At 33.9% G+C, this 15,690-nt stretch overlaps 1 protein-coding gene across 1 annotated transcript; it reads left to right on the forward strand.

The window, feature by feature from the left end:
- Window positions 1-3,935: 3,935 nt before the first annotated feature.
- On the forward strand, window positions 3,936-8,730 carry TENT5D (terminal nucleotidyltransferase 5D). Its single transcript, XM_043570456.1, has one exon. The coding sequence runs from the start codon at window positions 3,951-3,953 to the stop codon at window positions 5,121-5,123; it is 1,173 nt and encodes a 390-aa protein (XP_043426391.1). The 5' UTR covers window positions 3,936-3,950; the 3' UTR covers window positions 5,124-8,730.
- The last annotated feature ends 6,960 nt before the right edge of the window (window positions 8,731-15,690 follow it).

Below are 15,690 nucleotides of genomic sequence, written 5' to 3' on the forward strand. Positions count from 1 at the left end.
CCTTCCCTTCCTCCTCTTATATCTATGAGCAGATTCAAGATACAAAGTAAGACTTCCTATTTCTTGATTTGAAGGACACCTTTTGATCAAGGACTCCCGCATTCTGACAGTTAACTTAGTCATGTCTTTGGATGGTTTTATTTGCACATAAATATCCTGGAAACTTCTGTATGGAAAAGAATGCGGTAATTTTTTTTTTATTTTTTTAACGTTTATTTATTGTTGAGAGAGAGAGACAGAGCATGAGAATGGGAGGGGCAGAAAGAGGGGGAGACACAGAATCCGAAGCAGGCTCCAGGCTCTGAGCTGTCAGCACAGAGCCCGACATGGGGCTGGAACCCAAGAATCGCGAGATTATGACCTGAGCCGAAGTGGACACTCAACTGACTGAGCTACCCAGGTGCCCCGAATGTGGTAATTTAAATAACGGCAGTATATCAGTGTAAGTGATCTTTATTTTCAGATGATTGGTGATTAAAGGTTTAGGTTCACATGGGGATTGTAGGCCTGGTAATAGACCATTGAATTTTAAACTTTTAACTAATATTAACAAAGGAAATTTACCATTAAGGAAAGGAAAATTGCCATTTGCAAAAGAAATTTACATATTAAAAAGGAACTTGGAAACTTTTTCTATATCAAAGTTAAATAATTTACATGTGATATTTCTAAAATATTGGGTAAATGCTTGATCTTCCTTAGGCCCTTACATGAAGCCAGCCAATGTTATGAATTATCATTTTTCTAGATTGAGAATTTGAGGATAACAAACTTTGTTAGCTTGAAACAATTCAGTGACAATTCAGGAAGAGAAATTAGGAAGTAGGCATGCCAGTTTTTACTGCATATTCTATTCTTCATGTAACGTTTTATTTTTTCTAATGTTCTAAACTCAATATACATACTATTTCACTTGATGGATGAATAACCAAACTCCAACAGCCTGGTGTGTAGTCAGTTCAGCCCATTCATCTTTAAGGATTGATTTGGATATTGACATTGCTAATAAAACTTTCTGAGCATTAGTAATTAATGTGGCTTAAAATGAAACAATACATTACATGGGCCATTTCATCACATAATAAAAATAAGTACTTTTATTCATATATATTGTGATTTCATATACAGAAACAATATTCATATACATGGAGATTTCATATACAGAAACAATAGATTTAGTCTTATATTCCCACTGACATAGATTTGCCATTCTTTAATTGATCTTTTGCCAGTGCTCGGACTATCAAAGTCAGTCTGAGAAAGCCAAATACCATGTGATTTCACCCATAAGTGGAATTTAAGAAACTCAGAAAGAAATAAAGAGACAAACAAAAACACACAATCTTAAACTCAGAACACAGAGAACAAACTGGTGGTCACCTGAGGAGAGGTGGGTGGAGGGATGGGTGAAATAGAGGAAGGGGATGAAGAGTACACTTACTGTGGGCTCCTGGGTGACTCAGTTGCTAAGCATCTGACTTCAGCTCAGGTCATGATCTCATGGTTTGTGAGTTCAAGTCCACATTGGGTGAGCTCGAGCCCTGCTTCAGGTGAGCACAAACCCCACTTCAGGTAAAAAACACAAGGCCCACGTCGGGTGAGCCCTGCTTCTCTCTCTTTCTCTGCCCCTCATGGGATTCTCCGTCTCTGTCCCTCCCTCATTTGTGCCGTCTATTTCCGTGTCTCTCAAGAAAAAAAAAAAGACTACATTTATCATGATGTGTGATGAGTACTGAGTAATGTATAGAATTGTTGAATCACTATATTGTACATTTGAAACTAATATAACATTGTATGTTATTTATACTGGAAATAAACAAGCAAATAAAAAAAGCAAAAAAAGAAAAAAGCTGATTCTACAGATGTCAAATAAGATGATAATATTTGCTCTAGTCTACTAGGGAAACATACAACACTAAATTCTAAATATTGATATTCTGTTCTAATACCTCCTTACATGGGAAAAATATGAATACTATCTATACACATTTACATGGGAAAAATATGAATACTATCTATATAAATATGCCTTAAACTTCATATGTTTTTTTAATTTCTAGTATTCATGAAAGAAAGCCTAAACCCAAAGCTACATCCATAACTAGCTTTATTTATTTTCCTAGACATATCTGCTTGACAGCTTACTAGAGTATTTGAAGGTCCATTTAATAACTGTAATTGTACCTAATTACATAATAGACTTATATTTAACAATTGCATATATAGTATTTATAACTTTAAATTTCTTAACTCCAAACTGTAAAGTTTCCTAAGCATATCATACTGTATATCTGCAGAAAACAGTTTTTAAAGCTCAGGAATCTTACAGTTTTTTATATCTTTGCCCCCATTTTGGAGAAAAATATAGTAGTCTCATTTGTTTTTCATTTTATTTATTTATTTTTTTAGTTTTTTTCATATTTATTATTTTTTTTAATTTTTTTTAACGTTTATTTATTTTTGAGACAGAGAGAGGCAGAGCATGAATGGGGGAGGGTCAGAGAGAGAGGGAGACACAGAATCGGAAGCAGGCTCCAGGCTCTGGGCCATCATCAGCCCAGAGCCCGACGCGGGGCTCGAACTCACAGACCGTGAGATCGTGACCTGAGCTGAAGTTGGACGCTTAACCGACTGAGCCACCCAGGCGCCCCACATATTTATTGTTTTTAAGAGAGAGTGCAAGATGGGGAGGGGCAGTGAGAGAGAATCCAAAGCAGGCTCCAGGCTCTGAGCTGTCAGCACAGAGCCTGATGCAGGTCTGGAACCCAAGAACCATGAAATCATGACCTGAACCTAAGTCAGACACTCAACCGACTGAGCCACCCAGGTGCCCCTGTTTTGCATTTTTTCCATGTTCTTCATTTTAAAACGACATTTATTATTTCCTTCAACATTTGTTTTTTTTATTTCTTTATTTTGAGAGAGAAAGAATGTGCAAGCAAGGGAGTGGCAGAAAGAGAAGGGGAGAGAGAATCCCAAGCAGGCTGTGCACTGTCAGCGTAGAGCCCAAGGTGGGGCTTGAACTCACAAACCTTGAGATCATGACCTAAGCCAAAATCAAGAGTCAGACACTTAACTGACTGAGCCACCCAGGTGCTCCTCCTTCAACATTTCTTAGAGTTACTGGGCACATAGAAGAGATGATAAGTTAGGTACTATCCTTATATTCTCAGGCAATTCAAGGAATTCATAACCTAATGGACTTCAGTAATCTTTAAAATGAGAGCAGTAATATATATGAAACCATAATTCCTTAAATCTTTTGGATTAAAGATTCTATGCATTGCTTCTAAACATCATGCCTTCAGTCAGCTGGGTCTAACACACACAGACATGCTCTTTGATCTCACTTGAAATTAATGACAACTAATGTCAGTGATGTACTATGCTTATTTCATGAAAAAAAAATTATACCAAATACAATCATTATAGTATTTACATGAAGAAAGATTGAGAAAGGCCACCATCTTACATAACAAAATAATTACATTTCTAACAATTCCTTGAGAATGTCTGTTTGCATGCACTAGTGGATCTAACAATTTTGACATAATCATAGTGGCTTTTTTTTCACTTAGCTATTAAGAACGACTTATGGTTACCAGAGGGAAGGTGGGTGGGGAAATGGGTAAAATAGGTGATGGGGATTAAGGAGTGCATTTGCTGTGATTGAGTACTGGCTATTGAATGAAAGTGTTGAATCACTATATTGTACACCTGAAACTAATATTACACTGTATGTTAACTAACTGGAATTTAAATAAAAACTTTAAAAAATATATTTAAACACAATTAGGAACAGTGACAATTTACTTCCTAGTATTAGTTTTGTTTATGAGGGTAAGTCTATTTTTAACTTTTTCGTATGCTTTAAGTATAACACTGATTTTGTGATGCTAACATTTCCTCTCAATATTTGCTTGCTTTCTAGTTGATCTCCTGATCTTACAATGTCTGAAATCAGATTTAGCAATCTCACTTGGGATCAAGTTATAATACTGGATCAAGTGTTAGATGAAGTAATTCCAATTCATGGAAGGGGAAATTTCCCCACATTGGAGGTAAAACCAAAAGATATCATTCATGTTGTGAAAGACCAATTGATAGAGCAAGGAATTATTGTTAAAGATTCCCGATTGAATGGTTCCACAGCAAGTTATATACTTGCAAGCCACAGTGGAATCAGCTATAAGGATCTTGATGTTATTTTTGGTGTTGAATTACCAAGTGATCAGGAATTTCAAGTTATTAAGGATGCAGTTCTAGGTTGTTTACTGGACTTTTTACCAAAAGGTGTGAAAAAGGAAAAGATCACCCTAAAGACCATGAAAGAGGCTTATGTGCAGAAGATGGTCAAAGTTTGCAATATGCATGATCGTTGGAGTCTCATTTCTCTTTCAAACAACACTGGAAAAAATGTAGAGCTAAAATTTGTGAATTCACTCAGACGGCAATTTGAATTTAGTGTTGATTCCTTTCAAATTGTTTTGGATCCCATGTTAGAATTTTACAGTGACAAAAATGCTAGGCTAACCAAAGAATATTATCCTGTTGTGATAGCCGAAAGCATGTATGGAGACTTCCAAGAAGCAATGACACATTTGCAATACAAGCTTATATCTACTAGAAAACCTGAAGAGATTAGAGGTGGTGGCCTTCTGAAGTACAGCAACTTGCTGGTTCGTGATTTTAAACCAGCTTGTGAAGCAGAAATCAAGACACTGGAACGTTACATGTGTTCTAGATTCTTCATTGATTTTCCTGATGTAGTAGAACAGCAAAAGAAGATTGAATCGTACCTCCGTAACCATTTCATAGGTGAAGAAAATAGCAAATATGACTACCTTATGACCTTGCGTGGAGTTGTGAATGAAAGCACTGTTTGCCTTATGGGTCATGAAAGAAGGCAGACACTCAATATGATCACCTTTATGGCTTTAAAAGTACTTGGAGAACAGAATATTTTACCCAATACAGACAATGTAACTTGCTTTTATCAGCCTGCTCCATACTTTGCTGCTGAGGGAGGGTATCCTAATTATTATGTAACATCTGGACCACCACCGATTTTTTTCCAACCATACCAACCACTGCACTTTCATGTGCCAAATGGTATGGTCTAAACACACACACACACACACACACACACACACACACACACCAGAAACTTTGCTTTAATTAAACACCTCTTAAAAGCAAGTTTCCAAAATCCATAAAATTAAAATCTATTTTTTATATTTCTTCAGTTATCAACTATTTTCCATTAATTATAACTTAAACCATCACAGTAAGTACAATATCATCTATAAACTGACCACTGTAAATGATTTTCAAGTGTTATTAATAAGCTATAATAACTTTCAAATATTGTGGACCACTTAAAATGATTTTCAGATCTTACTAAGTCTTAAGTAAGACTCAAATTTGTCCTGAAAAATACATGACAGATGCCTGAATCTTTGATTAAAATATAAGAGACTCATATTTTCAAATTCAAAGGTACAGTAAAGATAAGTGCCAACATTTCTTTATTCAATCAATTCCTGTGTTTCATTCACTTCACCATTTTTTTCTGGTGAATATTACCATCACTGAGTTTTCAATACTTAACAAAAATGCCTAATTTCAAAGACAACAGATTCAGAAGAGATTAAAACTCTGGACTTTATAATTGTTTTCCAATTAAATTTGGTTAGATACAAAATCCTACTGTTATTTCAAGGAACACTGAAAAAAATATTTCTTAAAAACACTGGACATTAGCAATTTGTTAACTGTCAAATAGTGTTGTTGATCTGAAGAATAATACCATCCAGCTGTAAAATCAATACTGCAATCAAAATTATATGTGTCTTCATTTTTTTCCCCTAAATAAGTTGAAAAGAATGAAAATGACCAACTATGAATGTGAACATTTTTTATCATTATCTGTTAGAGACTCTAAATGGCAGATAGCAAAAAAACAGGCAATGTTTTTTTTAGCTATGGATGGTATTTATCATTTTTAGGACCTATTTGTCTAATGTATTAATATATCTGGAGATACTCAGTATCAGTAAGTTAAAATATTTTCATTATTGTTCATTGAAGTGCATTTTTTTCACTTTGCTCTTACTAAAGATCAGTTTCTAACATGCTACTCAAGTGCCTCTTCATGTGAGTTTTTGCTTAATACTATAATTTATCCAACAATTGCATACATTCATCAGGTATCTGACTATTTGCCTACTACATCAGGTATGCTGCTAGCATATCTACCAATAGAATTAAAACAATATTTTTCCCATAATGAAGAAAATAATGCATAACCAATATTAATGGAGATGAGAGAAGATGAACCAACCTGAATGAATATAGAGAAGACCATCAGACAACTTCACCATTTTAACTTGCTTCTGATTTTTTGTTTTTCCATCTCAGTTTTCATTGACCATCATAAGTTTTTTCATCACAGCATGATCCAAAAGGCATATTCTGAGAATTTGTCACTTATAAACTGTGCTTAATCTGTCTTCTCTGTATTACAGTACTGGACACAAAAAGTACATAAAATATGGCATTTTCAAATAAATATTTCCAAGATGTTTTATACCACCACACCACTGGCCATCAGTATATTTTTAAAGAATTATATTTAAAATGTATTTATGTGTATTTACACATGCACATATTTATCAATCATACAACCCTGAGGCTTTTAAACGTTATATGGATTCACCTCTTTGCTTGGGAAAAATAAAGAATTTATAAATACCACATTAAAGAGAAAATTTAGTAATCTATTAACATAGTGTATTGGCTGAAAAATTATCTTTCTGTACTAAAGTATAATCTTTAGTTTTCAGTTGGGGGAGTGCTTGCACATAAAACTGAAATAGTATATGCTATGTTTAAGTACCAAAAAACAATTCCAAAAGATATGGGAAAAGTATTTAGGAATAAAAGAACTATAGTAGTTATGAGTCATGGGTAAAGATTCAGTATTTCCATAGAATTTTATGCTGAATAGCAGAATTCTGAAGCTGTTTGGAAACATCCCTCATGTGCTCCCTTAGTTTTCTTTGGTTCTATTGAGAATTTGAACTCCTTTTTCCCTAAAGAGGAAATTCTCTATGGTGTTCTCCTAAAGCTTTACATACTGCTGGAAGAATGGCCTGAAAGCTACCAGCTTACTCCTAACATTTTCAAATATGTGTTTTCATTGTAGTATAAAAGCTCAGACTTGGTATATAAGATTTTCTCAAGAAAGAGAATCCAAACCTGTTGAATGGAAATGGTATCACTAAAGAGAAAGCTATAGTTTGATATCTCATGGTTTTCTTTCCAAGCTAGGCTGTCCTTTGCTTCTAACCAAACAGAAAAATATCTATCTTTAATAGCGTATGAGTATCTCTCCAGGATTAGGCTAGTTTTCTTAAGATACAGTATTACCTCATTCTGTTCATTAAGATAATAAATGGGAAAATTTTCCTATAAAAAAAGTTCCAGATTCTTTGCCTAAAGGAGTTAATAGATGTTAGTTAAATTTGACTCTAGAGCATATGTAATTTCATTACAAGAGAGAAATGTTGTCTTTTCCTCTTTTATTTTATACAAATTCAACACTGAGTCTTAGTTTGGGAATTGTTTTTTCTTCTCAGAAACCTAACCAAAACCAAAAAAAAAAAAATCGTTTGACATAGTTCTAGTATTCATATCAGTGGGACACAGTTGGTGTTAGTTATAGGTACATATTTTTTTAAACCAAAATATTCTTGCATTTCACAGACGTTTTCACATAATTATTAAAGTTATATTAGTAGACTATTTGTAGCTTTTAAATTCAGAGATATTCTGATAGTGACTGATGTCCAGTTTCTCAAGGAAAGTTGAAGACAAGTTATTTAAATTAAAGACAAAATAACAGAGATGGAACAGTTATGAACTTCTCCAAAAAACTGGGAAAATATCCTAGGCCCGAATTCCATTTGTTAATACCATCTCAGAAATGTTCTATTAAAATTCATGCAAAATAAACAATTTTTAAAATTTGCCTTTAGCCATATTTTAGTTTTTAGGTATTAATAAGGGTCAATATGCAAAATGTCTGAGATATGATTAAAACTCTTTTCATGCATGGATCTATTATCTGGAAGGATTCATCCATCTTTGAAAATATAGAGAGTTAAAAGTTTACAATTGAGAAAAAATTTGAAGTTTTAAAGTTTGTAATGCTTATCAAAATTATATTGATCTATGAATATGGCAGTTCCATTTGTAGAGGATTTAAAAAAAATTGAATCTGTAACTTAACATTAAAACAGGATTGGGAGGTTTGTGGGACTACAGTTTGAAAAGTATTCTTATAAAGACCATTTTGTCAAGGCCTAAAACCCATATTTTAAAGTACTTTAGGATTTATTTGCTTTGCATTGTAAAAGAAAATACTTTTAAGGATGTTTTCTTTTTACTTCTGTTCTTTTGTGGTCATATTCTGTATGTCACAATGTTAAAAGTTACAAGTTTGGAAATCGTATTGCTGATCCACTGCTCCCTTTTATGAACACTTTTTTAGCATGTATAAATGAAAGGAGCTAATTTGTTGAAATGTCATTGTATTGCTTTTAGGTGCTTTCTTAAGGAAGCAGATTTCCTCAAATTTTGTCAGTTTGAGCAAAAACATACCATTTAGAGTATATGGTGTCTGTAAATAAATTTAACTTGTAACAGGTGATATTTAAGCTCAACACATTACACTTCTAGTTTTGTTTTTCTTTAATATGGGGGATGTGAAGTTATTTTTCACAAAATTGTTATGTCACAAGTAGTGCTAAATGAATTGCATTAGTGTTTGAAACAATAGAAATCCATTTTTGTTTAGAGTAGTCTTTGAAAGAGCAAGAAAATAACCCCTGTAAATGAATAAGTGTCCTAAGAGAGAAGTGTCTTCAGAGAGCCCTCTTTGCAAAATTTTCTCTTATGATTCCAAATTAAAAGTGATGGATTGAATAACCCTGTTAAATCCAATTTAAGTGGTTTCATGATGATTTATGAAAATTTATTTGTTATAAATTGTAGACTGGTGGTAGAATTTGAACTGTTCTCTAAAATTCTAGTGAGTAGTCCACTTTACATTATAAATAAAATGTGACCAAGTCTAGAGAACCCAGGATCCTAAGATTGAATTCTTGTTTTAACATTGGTATGCTAATAATCAGTGGGGGAGATTGGTCTCCATGAAAATGACAGTAGAGAGTGATATGAAAGTTCACACTAATATCTTATTCAGAAATTTCATTTTTATCATAGAAAGACAACATAAAAAACATTTCTATATAAAATGTGGCTTCAATAGCAAATGGAAAAATAATAAAGATATTGTAATATCTTTAAGTTATAAAATCAGTTAAAAAAGGAATTCCAGTATATTTGTAGTAGTCACTAATAAAATGTTTTTAAATAAAAACTGGTATTACATAGTCATTTACATTTAAAATGTCTGTTTTAAAAGTTTTAACAAATGTTCACCTCTTCCCAATAAAATTACTCAACCCGAACATATATTAGTGGATATTTGAATAAAGAGGATTGAAAATAATTTTTTTTAAGCCTTACATGTGACCTCCTTGAACAAAAGGATTTTTACATAAGTTATTTTCTTTATGGTTTTGAGGGTTTTGTAGGGTAGCTTTGGGATACTTAGGATTAAATGCCTTCAAGGGGCACCTGGGTGGATGAGTCGGTTAAGCATCTGGCTCTTGACTTCAGCTCATGTCATGATCTCACTGTTTGTGGGTTTGAGCCTCATGTCAGGGTCTGCACTGGCAGTGCAGAGCCTGCTTGGGATTATCTCTCTCCCTCTCTGCCCTTCACTGGTCATGTGCTCTGTCTTTCTCTCTCTAAATAAATAAATTAATTAAAAAATAAAGGCCTTCAAAAAGCAATGGTATCTCAGGCAGTGAAGTCCAAATAACTTCTGTCTTACTGTAACTCCTCAAGATTTATTATCAGGTGAAATGCTTTCAGATCATGTCAGCAGGTAAACAATATAAATTAAAAGAGTTTTTAAGGTTAAACATCTACTTCTTTTAAAAGCATCTAAATATATTTTTAAAGGGAAAGTTATCATCATCTTCTAGGTACACAGTATGTGTCCTGAAATGAAAATCGTGCTGGGGAGGTTATGTGTTTTAGAAAGGTAGAGGACTATATTTAATATTCTATAAGTAGATTTATATTAAATTCAGTGTGTTTACTTAAGTCAAGGCGAATACCTCTGAAGAAGGGTTCTGTGAATTGTAATCCTGACAGTTTACAAAAAGGGGGCACATAATCCATTTTCCTGAAGAACAAGTTTTTAATTCCTTCTGTTTTTGTGCCACCTTTCCCTTGTTTACTAAAACGATACCTCTGTGTGTTCATAGTGATAAGATGCAAAAAAAATGCAGTCTAAGGGTTATTTATTACTGTTTTTAGTACCAAAAGACAAAATGACACTGTTCCAAGTGAGGGAAGAGTCTGGAAATGTCAAAAGTATTCACTCAAGATTGTAATCATAGATGATTCCATTCTAGAGAAGAAAACTTTCATGTGTGCATTGTGGAGAATCCAATTCTAGGATCTCCAATTTTTCAAGATTTCTCTTAGAAGACACAACACTTGGGGCGCCTGGGTGGCGCAGTCGGTTAAGCGTCCGACTTCAGCCAGGTCACGATCTCACGGTCTGTGAGTTCGAGCCCCGCGTCGGGCTCTGGGCTGATGGCTCAGAGCCTGGAGCCTGTTTCCGATTCTGTGTCTCCCTCTCTCTCTGCCCCTCCCCCGTTCATGCTCTGTCTCTCTGTCCCAAAAATAAATAAATGTTGAAAAAAAAATTAAAAAAAAAAAAAAAAAGACACAACACTTGAATTAAAAGGCCATGATTCTTAAACATTCACTTTTCAGTTCCTTAAGAATTTTAGGCAACTAAATGTGGAGAAATCACTTACATGACTATCATCCAGAGTTCAGACTGGGGTAAGTTATGTTAACTTTTAGTAAGAAATAGTCAAAATCATTTTAAGTGTTATGTGATTTTGTATAATTCTTGGAACTTTTTTAAAGTTAAGTAAGTTTCATTTCAACTTCATTTGTATATATGAAAATTGTAAATCAAACCAATTGAACTTTTAAAAAGGACAAAAGTCCCCCCCCATAAACTTAGATTTAATACATAAAATTATACATTAGAGTATATAAATTTATAAAATTTTTAAATTCCCATATAATAATGTCACATTAAGTTATAAAACTATTAATAGATGATTCACCTTAATTAATTATAATTGTGTATTACATTTATTGAAAATTTTTAGTATTTATTATTTTCACTCAAAGAGTATAAGTGTCTTCCAGTAAATATTGGAAATAACCTGTTGGATTATCTGAATTTTCCAGATCTTAATCCATTATAATTGAATGATACTGTCTTGGGACTATCTTGTCCAATTTAAGTTCTTTAAGTTTTCACTTTACAAATGACTAATGCTAAAGCATAAGTGAAATAGCAAACTCTTACTTGCTCTTTAAATAAAAATATCCCACTATTTTAAAGCAAATCCTATATATCTCTGAAAAAAAATCTACTTTATGTCCATAGAATGCTACTACATTTAATTGAAAACTAAAGTTCTCTTTGACAGCTTGTGGCTATTGTTTCACATAGTCCTTGTTTAGATTGAGTGAAATCAGTGAAAAGCATGAGCAAATAGAAAGTTATTTCCTTAAAATTCTGGATGTTAAATCAATGTTTCAACCTGCAAAACAAAGCAGCTGTCCAGATAATTGAAATAAGTCACTAATTAATGAATAAGGAAAAGTGGTTCCAAATTAATTACAGTCCAAGTCATTGAATAACTGCATTTTCCCCATATAGACAAGACCAAAATTAACTATTGGATATGAGAAAATCCCTACAATAATACCATTTTATTAGATGTAAAACAATCCAATATAGAATAAAGTTAGAAGATCTAACTTCAAAGCTTAGAGAACAAATGGAATACTTAAGAATTTATCTCAAATATGTGTTTAAAATTTCAGTTAATTGAAATCCAATTGTTAAGCATGAAAGAAAATATCAGTGAAAGGAATTATAGTCACTGAGTGGAAAATGAAATTGAAACATCTAAATGTAGTTGCTGAGCACCCAGTAAAACTGGTATGATTTCCTACACTATTTCAAGACAGACCTACATTTTATCGTTAAACAATTCACTTTAGGAAAGCAGTGAATATAAATATAGCTTCATAAATGTTTTAGGTACCTTTTCAGCCTTCTAGTTCACAGCACCAATTTTGATCTTTTACTACAAAACTTTTGAAGTGTTCTTAAGAACTTACTGTGTCTCAGGGGTGCGTGGGTGGCTCAGTCAGTTAAGCATCCAACTCTTTTTATTTTTTTTTACATTTATTTATCTTTGAGAAACAGAGTGAGACAAAGCGTGAGTGGGGGAGGGGCAGAGAGAGAAGGAGACACAGATTCTGAAGCAGGCTCCAGACTCTGAGCTGTCAGCGTAGAGCCTGATGTGGGGATCAAACCCATGAACTGTGAGATCATGACCTGAGCCCAAGTCGGGCGCTCAACAGACTAAGCCACCCAGGTGCCCCAAGCATCCAACTCTTGATTTTGGCTCAGGTCGTGATCTCACGGTTCGTGGGTTCGAGCCCTGCATCAGGCTCCATGCTGGCAGTGCAGAGCCTGCTTGGGATTCTCTCTCCATCTCTCTGGGGACCACTTTCTTACACCTTACACAAAAATAAATTCAAAATGGATGAAAGACCTAAATGTGAGACATGAAACCATAAAAATTGTAGAAGAGAACACAGCCAGTAATCTCTCTGACATCGGCCATAGCAGCTTCTTTCTAGATATGTATCCAGAGGCTAGGGAAACAAAAGCATAAAAGACTATTGTGATTTAATTAAAATAAAAAGCTTCCACACAGTGAAGGAAACAATCAGCAAAATTGAAAGGCAACCTACAGAATGGGAGACCTTTGCAAATGACATAGCTCAGAAAGGGTTAGTATTCAAAATGTACAAAGAAACTTACAAAACACACACACACAACAGCACCATATATTTAGCAGAGCCAGATAGTGTATCTACTAAAGTCTGTGTATGCTAAACACATATTCAAGCAATGACATTAAGTGATTATGGAGTGGAAAATATATTAGGATATAGTGTTTATTGGAAGAATTAAGAACTATGGTGAAAGGGATTGGAGAGATAAAACACCACTTGATATGGTTTCCTTGAAGGTTCTACAGTTTTAGCAACAGCAACCCTAGGCTGGAGAATTCATTATTTTACATAAACTATAGAACAATATATCAGTAAATACACTCATGCTAAAGCTGGCACATTTTCTTTACATAATGTAAATTATCAGATTGCTAAATCTTAAAGCAATATATATGATTACAATAAAGAAACAAAATGACAGGCGCTTGGGTGGCTCAACCAGTTGAGCATCTGACTTTGGGTCAGGTCATGATCTCAGGGTTCATGAGTTTGAGCCCCACATGGAACTCTGCACTGACAATGCAGAGCCTACTTGGGATTCTCTCTCTCTCTCACTCTCTCTCTGCCCCTCCCCAGCTCATGCTCCTGCTCTCTCTCACTTTCTCTCTCTCGAAGTAAATAAATTTTTTAAAAAGAGCTGTTGAGACTGTCTTTATTCCATTGGATATTCTTTCCTGCTTTGTCAAAGATTAGTTGGCCATATGTTTGTGGGTCCATTTCTGGGTTCTCTATTCTGTTCCATTGATCTGAGTGTCTCTTCTTGTGCCAGTACCATACTGTCTTGACATACTGTCTTGATGATTACAGCTTTGTAGTATAGCTTGAAGTCCAGGATTGTGATGCCTCCTGCTTTGGTTTTCTTTTTCAAGATAGAGGCACTATCGACAATAGCCAAAGTATGGAAAGAGCCCAAATATCCATCGATGAATGAATGGATAAATGGTATATATATACATACAATGTATATATATACAATGGAGTATTACTCAGCAATCAAAAAGAATGAAATCTTGCCATTTGCAACTACGTGGATGGAACTGGAGGGTATTATGCTAAGTGAAATTAGTCAGAGAAAGACAAAAATCCTATGACTTCACTCATATGAGGACTTTAAGAGACAAAACAGATGAACATAAGGGAAGGGAGACAAAAATAATATAAAAAACAGGGATGGGGACAAAACATGAGACTCATAAATATGGAGAACAGAGGGTTACTGGAGGGGGTGTGGGAGGGGGGATGGGCTAAGTGGGTAAGGGGCACTAAGGAATCTACTCCTGAAATCATTGTTGCACTATATGCCAGCTAATTTGGATTTAAATTTTAAAAATAAAATTAAAAAAGATAAAAAAGATCTGATTGCTTATAAAAAATATAAAATGATTCATTGACACAATCAAGACAGTTTTTTCATCCTTTAATACGCAAGGATAAGTTGTGCCTTGTCTGGTACTTCCAACTTGAGCAGAAAGCATAGGTAGTATCCACTTGTATAAAAAGAGCCAACTATAGTAACAAATGATGGTAAAAAATGCAAGTCAAAAAAATTGTTTTGCTTGTAACAAGACAGTTAAACGATGGGTGATATTTTACCAAGCACTGTAATATTTCATTATTAAGCATTAGTAAAAATGAGATTCATTTACTTTGGGATCCTTGACAATGATGCCATTAAGGTACTTGCATATTATGAAATTTCTGATTAGACTTTGTGATCATTGCACTTGTCCTCCCCCCACACACATTATTTCCAATGTTAAAGTGGATAAGCATTATTACTCTGTATGCTTTAATTTCTACTCAATTTGGGTCTGGTCATTAGTAGGAATATTTAAAACTATCTACCTTCATGATTTCTTCAAAGGTTCATTTTTCTTTAAATTTTAACAATATTTTTACATATTTAAAAGTAAAGTTGTTAAAAGAAAGATGATGAGTAGTGTTCTATTTCCCATCACTGCACACATTACATGTTGTCACAGATGATTCCATATTTATCATGTCCTGTGTTATTACAGAATTTCCATTTCTAAAATCACAATTATTTGCCGTGGAAAGAATTAAAACATTAAAAATATAATTTTAATAACATGATCAAGCAACAAATTTGGTCTCCTTTAGAATACACATATACCTGTGAAATAATCTCCACGTTTCTTTCAGCTTTTTATTGGAGATTCTCTCTCTCCACCTCCATACATACAATGATACACAAAAGTGGCAGGTACTTAACATACATGTCATGGAGGAAAATCACCTCTCCAATTTCAAAGGGAGATATATATGACAATTGCCTTAGGCTATAGCTAAAATTGTTGAAACAAATATTTTTTTTTTCCTAGACAAGAGATGGGATAAAACAGTGGCTGAACTGAGAGGCATTACCAACTAATATAGAAAATTGTAAAAAGAAAAAAAAAGAAAAAGAAAAAAAGCTCTCTGAAAGTAGTTCTATGGGAAGGTAATTTATCATATTCTTGTCGGTTTCTAATGCCTTTGTAGATTCTAAAGGAGAATCAAAACTCACCTGAACAACCCTTGTCTTGGCTTGTCTGAGTGTCTTCTTTTAAAACTCAGAGACCAATTATCTCTGGCGTACTGATTTAATTCACCCCACTGCTCAATATGAAATAATTTTTAGAATCC

This window comes from Prionailurus bengalensis, chromosome X (genome assembly GCF_016509475.1).
Source record: "Prionailurus bengalensis isolate Pbe53 chromosome X, Fcat_Pben_1.1_paternal_pri, whole genome shotgun sequence".
NCBI lineage: Eukaryota > Metazoa > Chordata > Mammalia > Carnivora > Felidae > Prionailurus > Prionailurus bengalensis.

Bases quoted from the DNA above. Each gene is read 5' to 3' on its own strand.
- TENT5D (XM_043570456.1), top strand. From the start codon at position 3,951: ATGTCTGAAATCAGATTTAGCAATCTCACTTGGGATCAAGTTATAATA.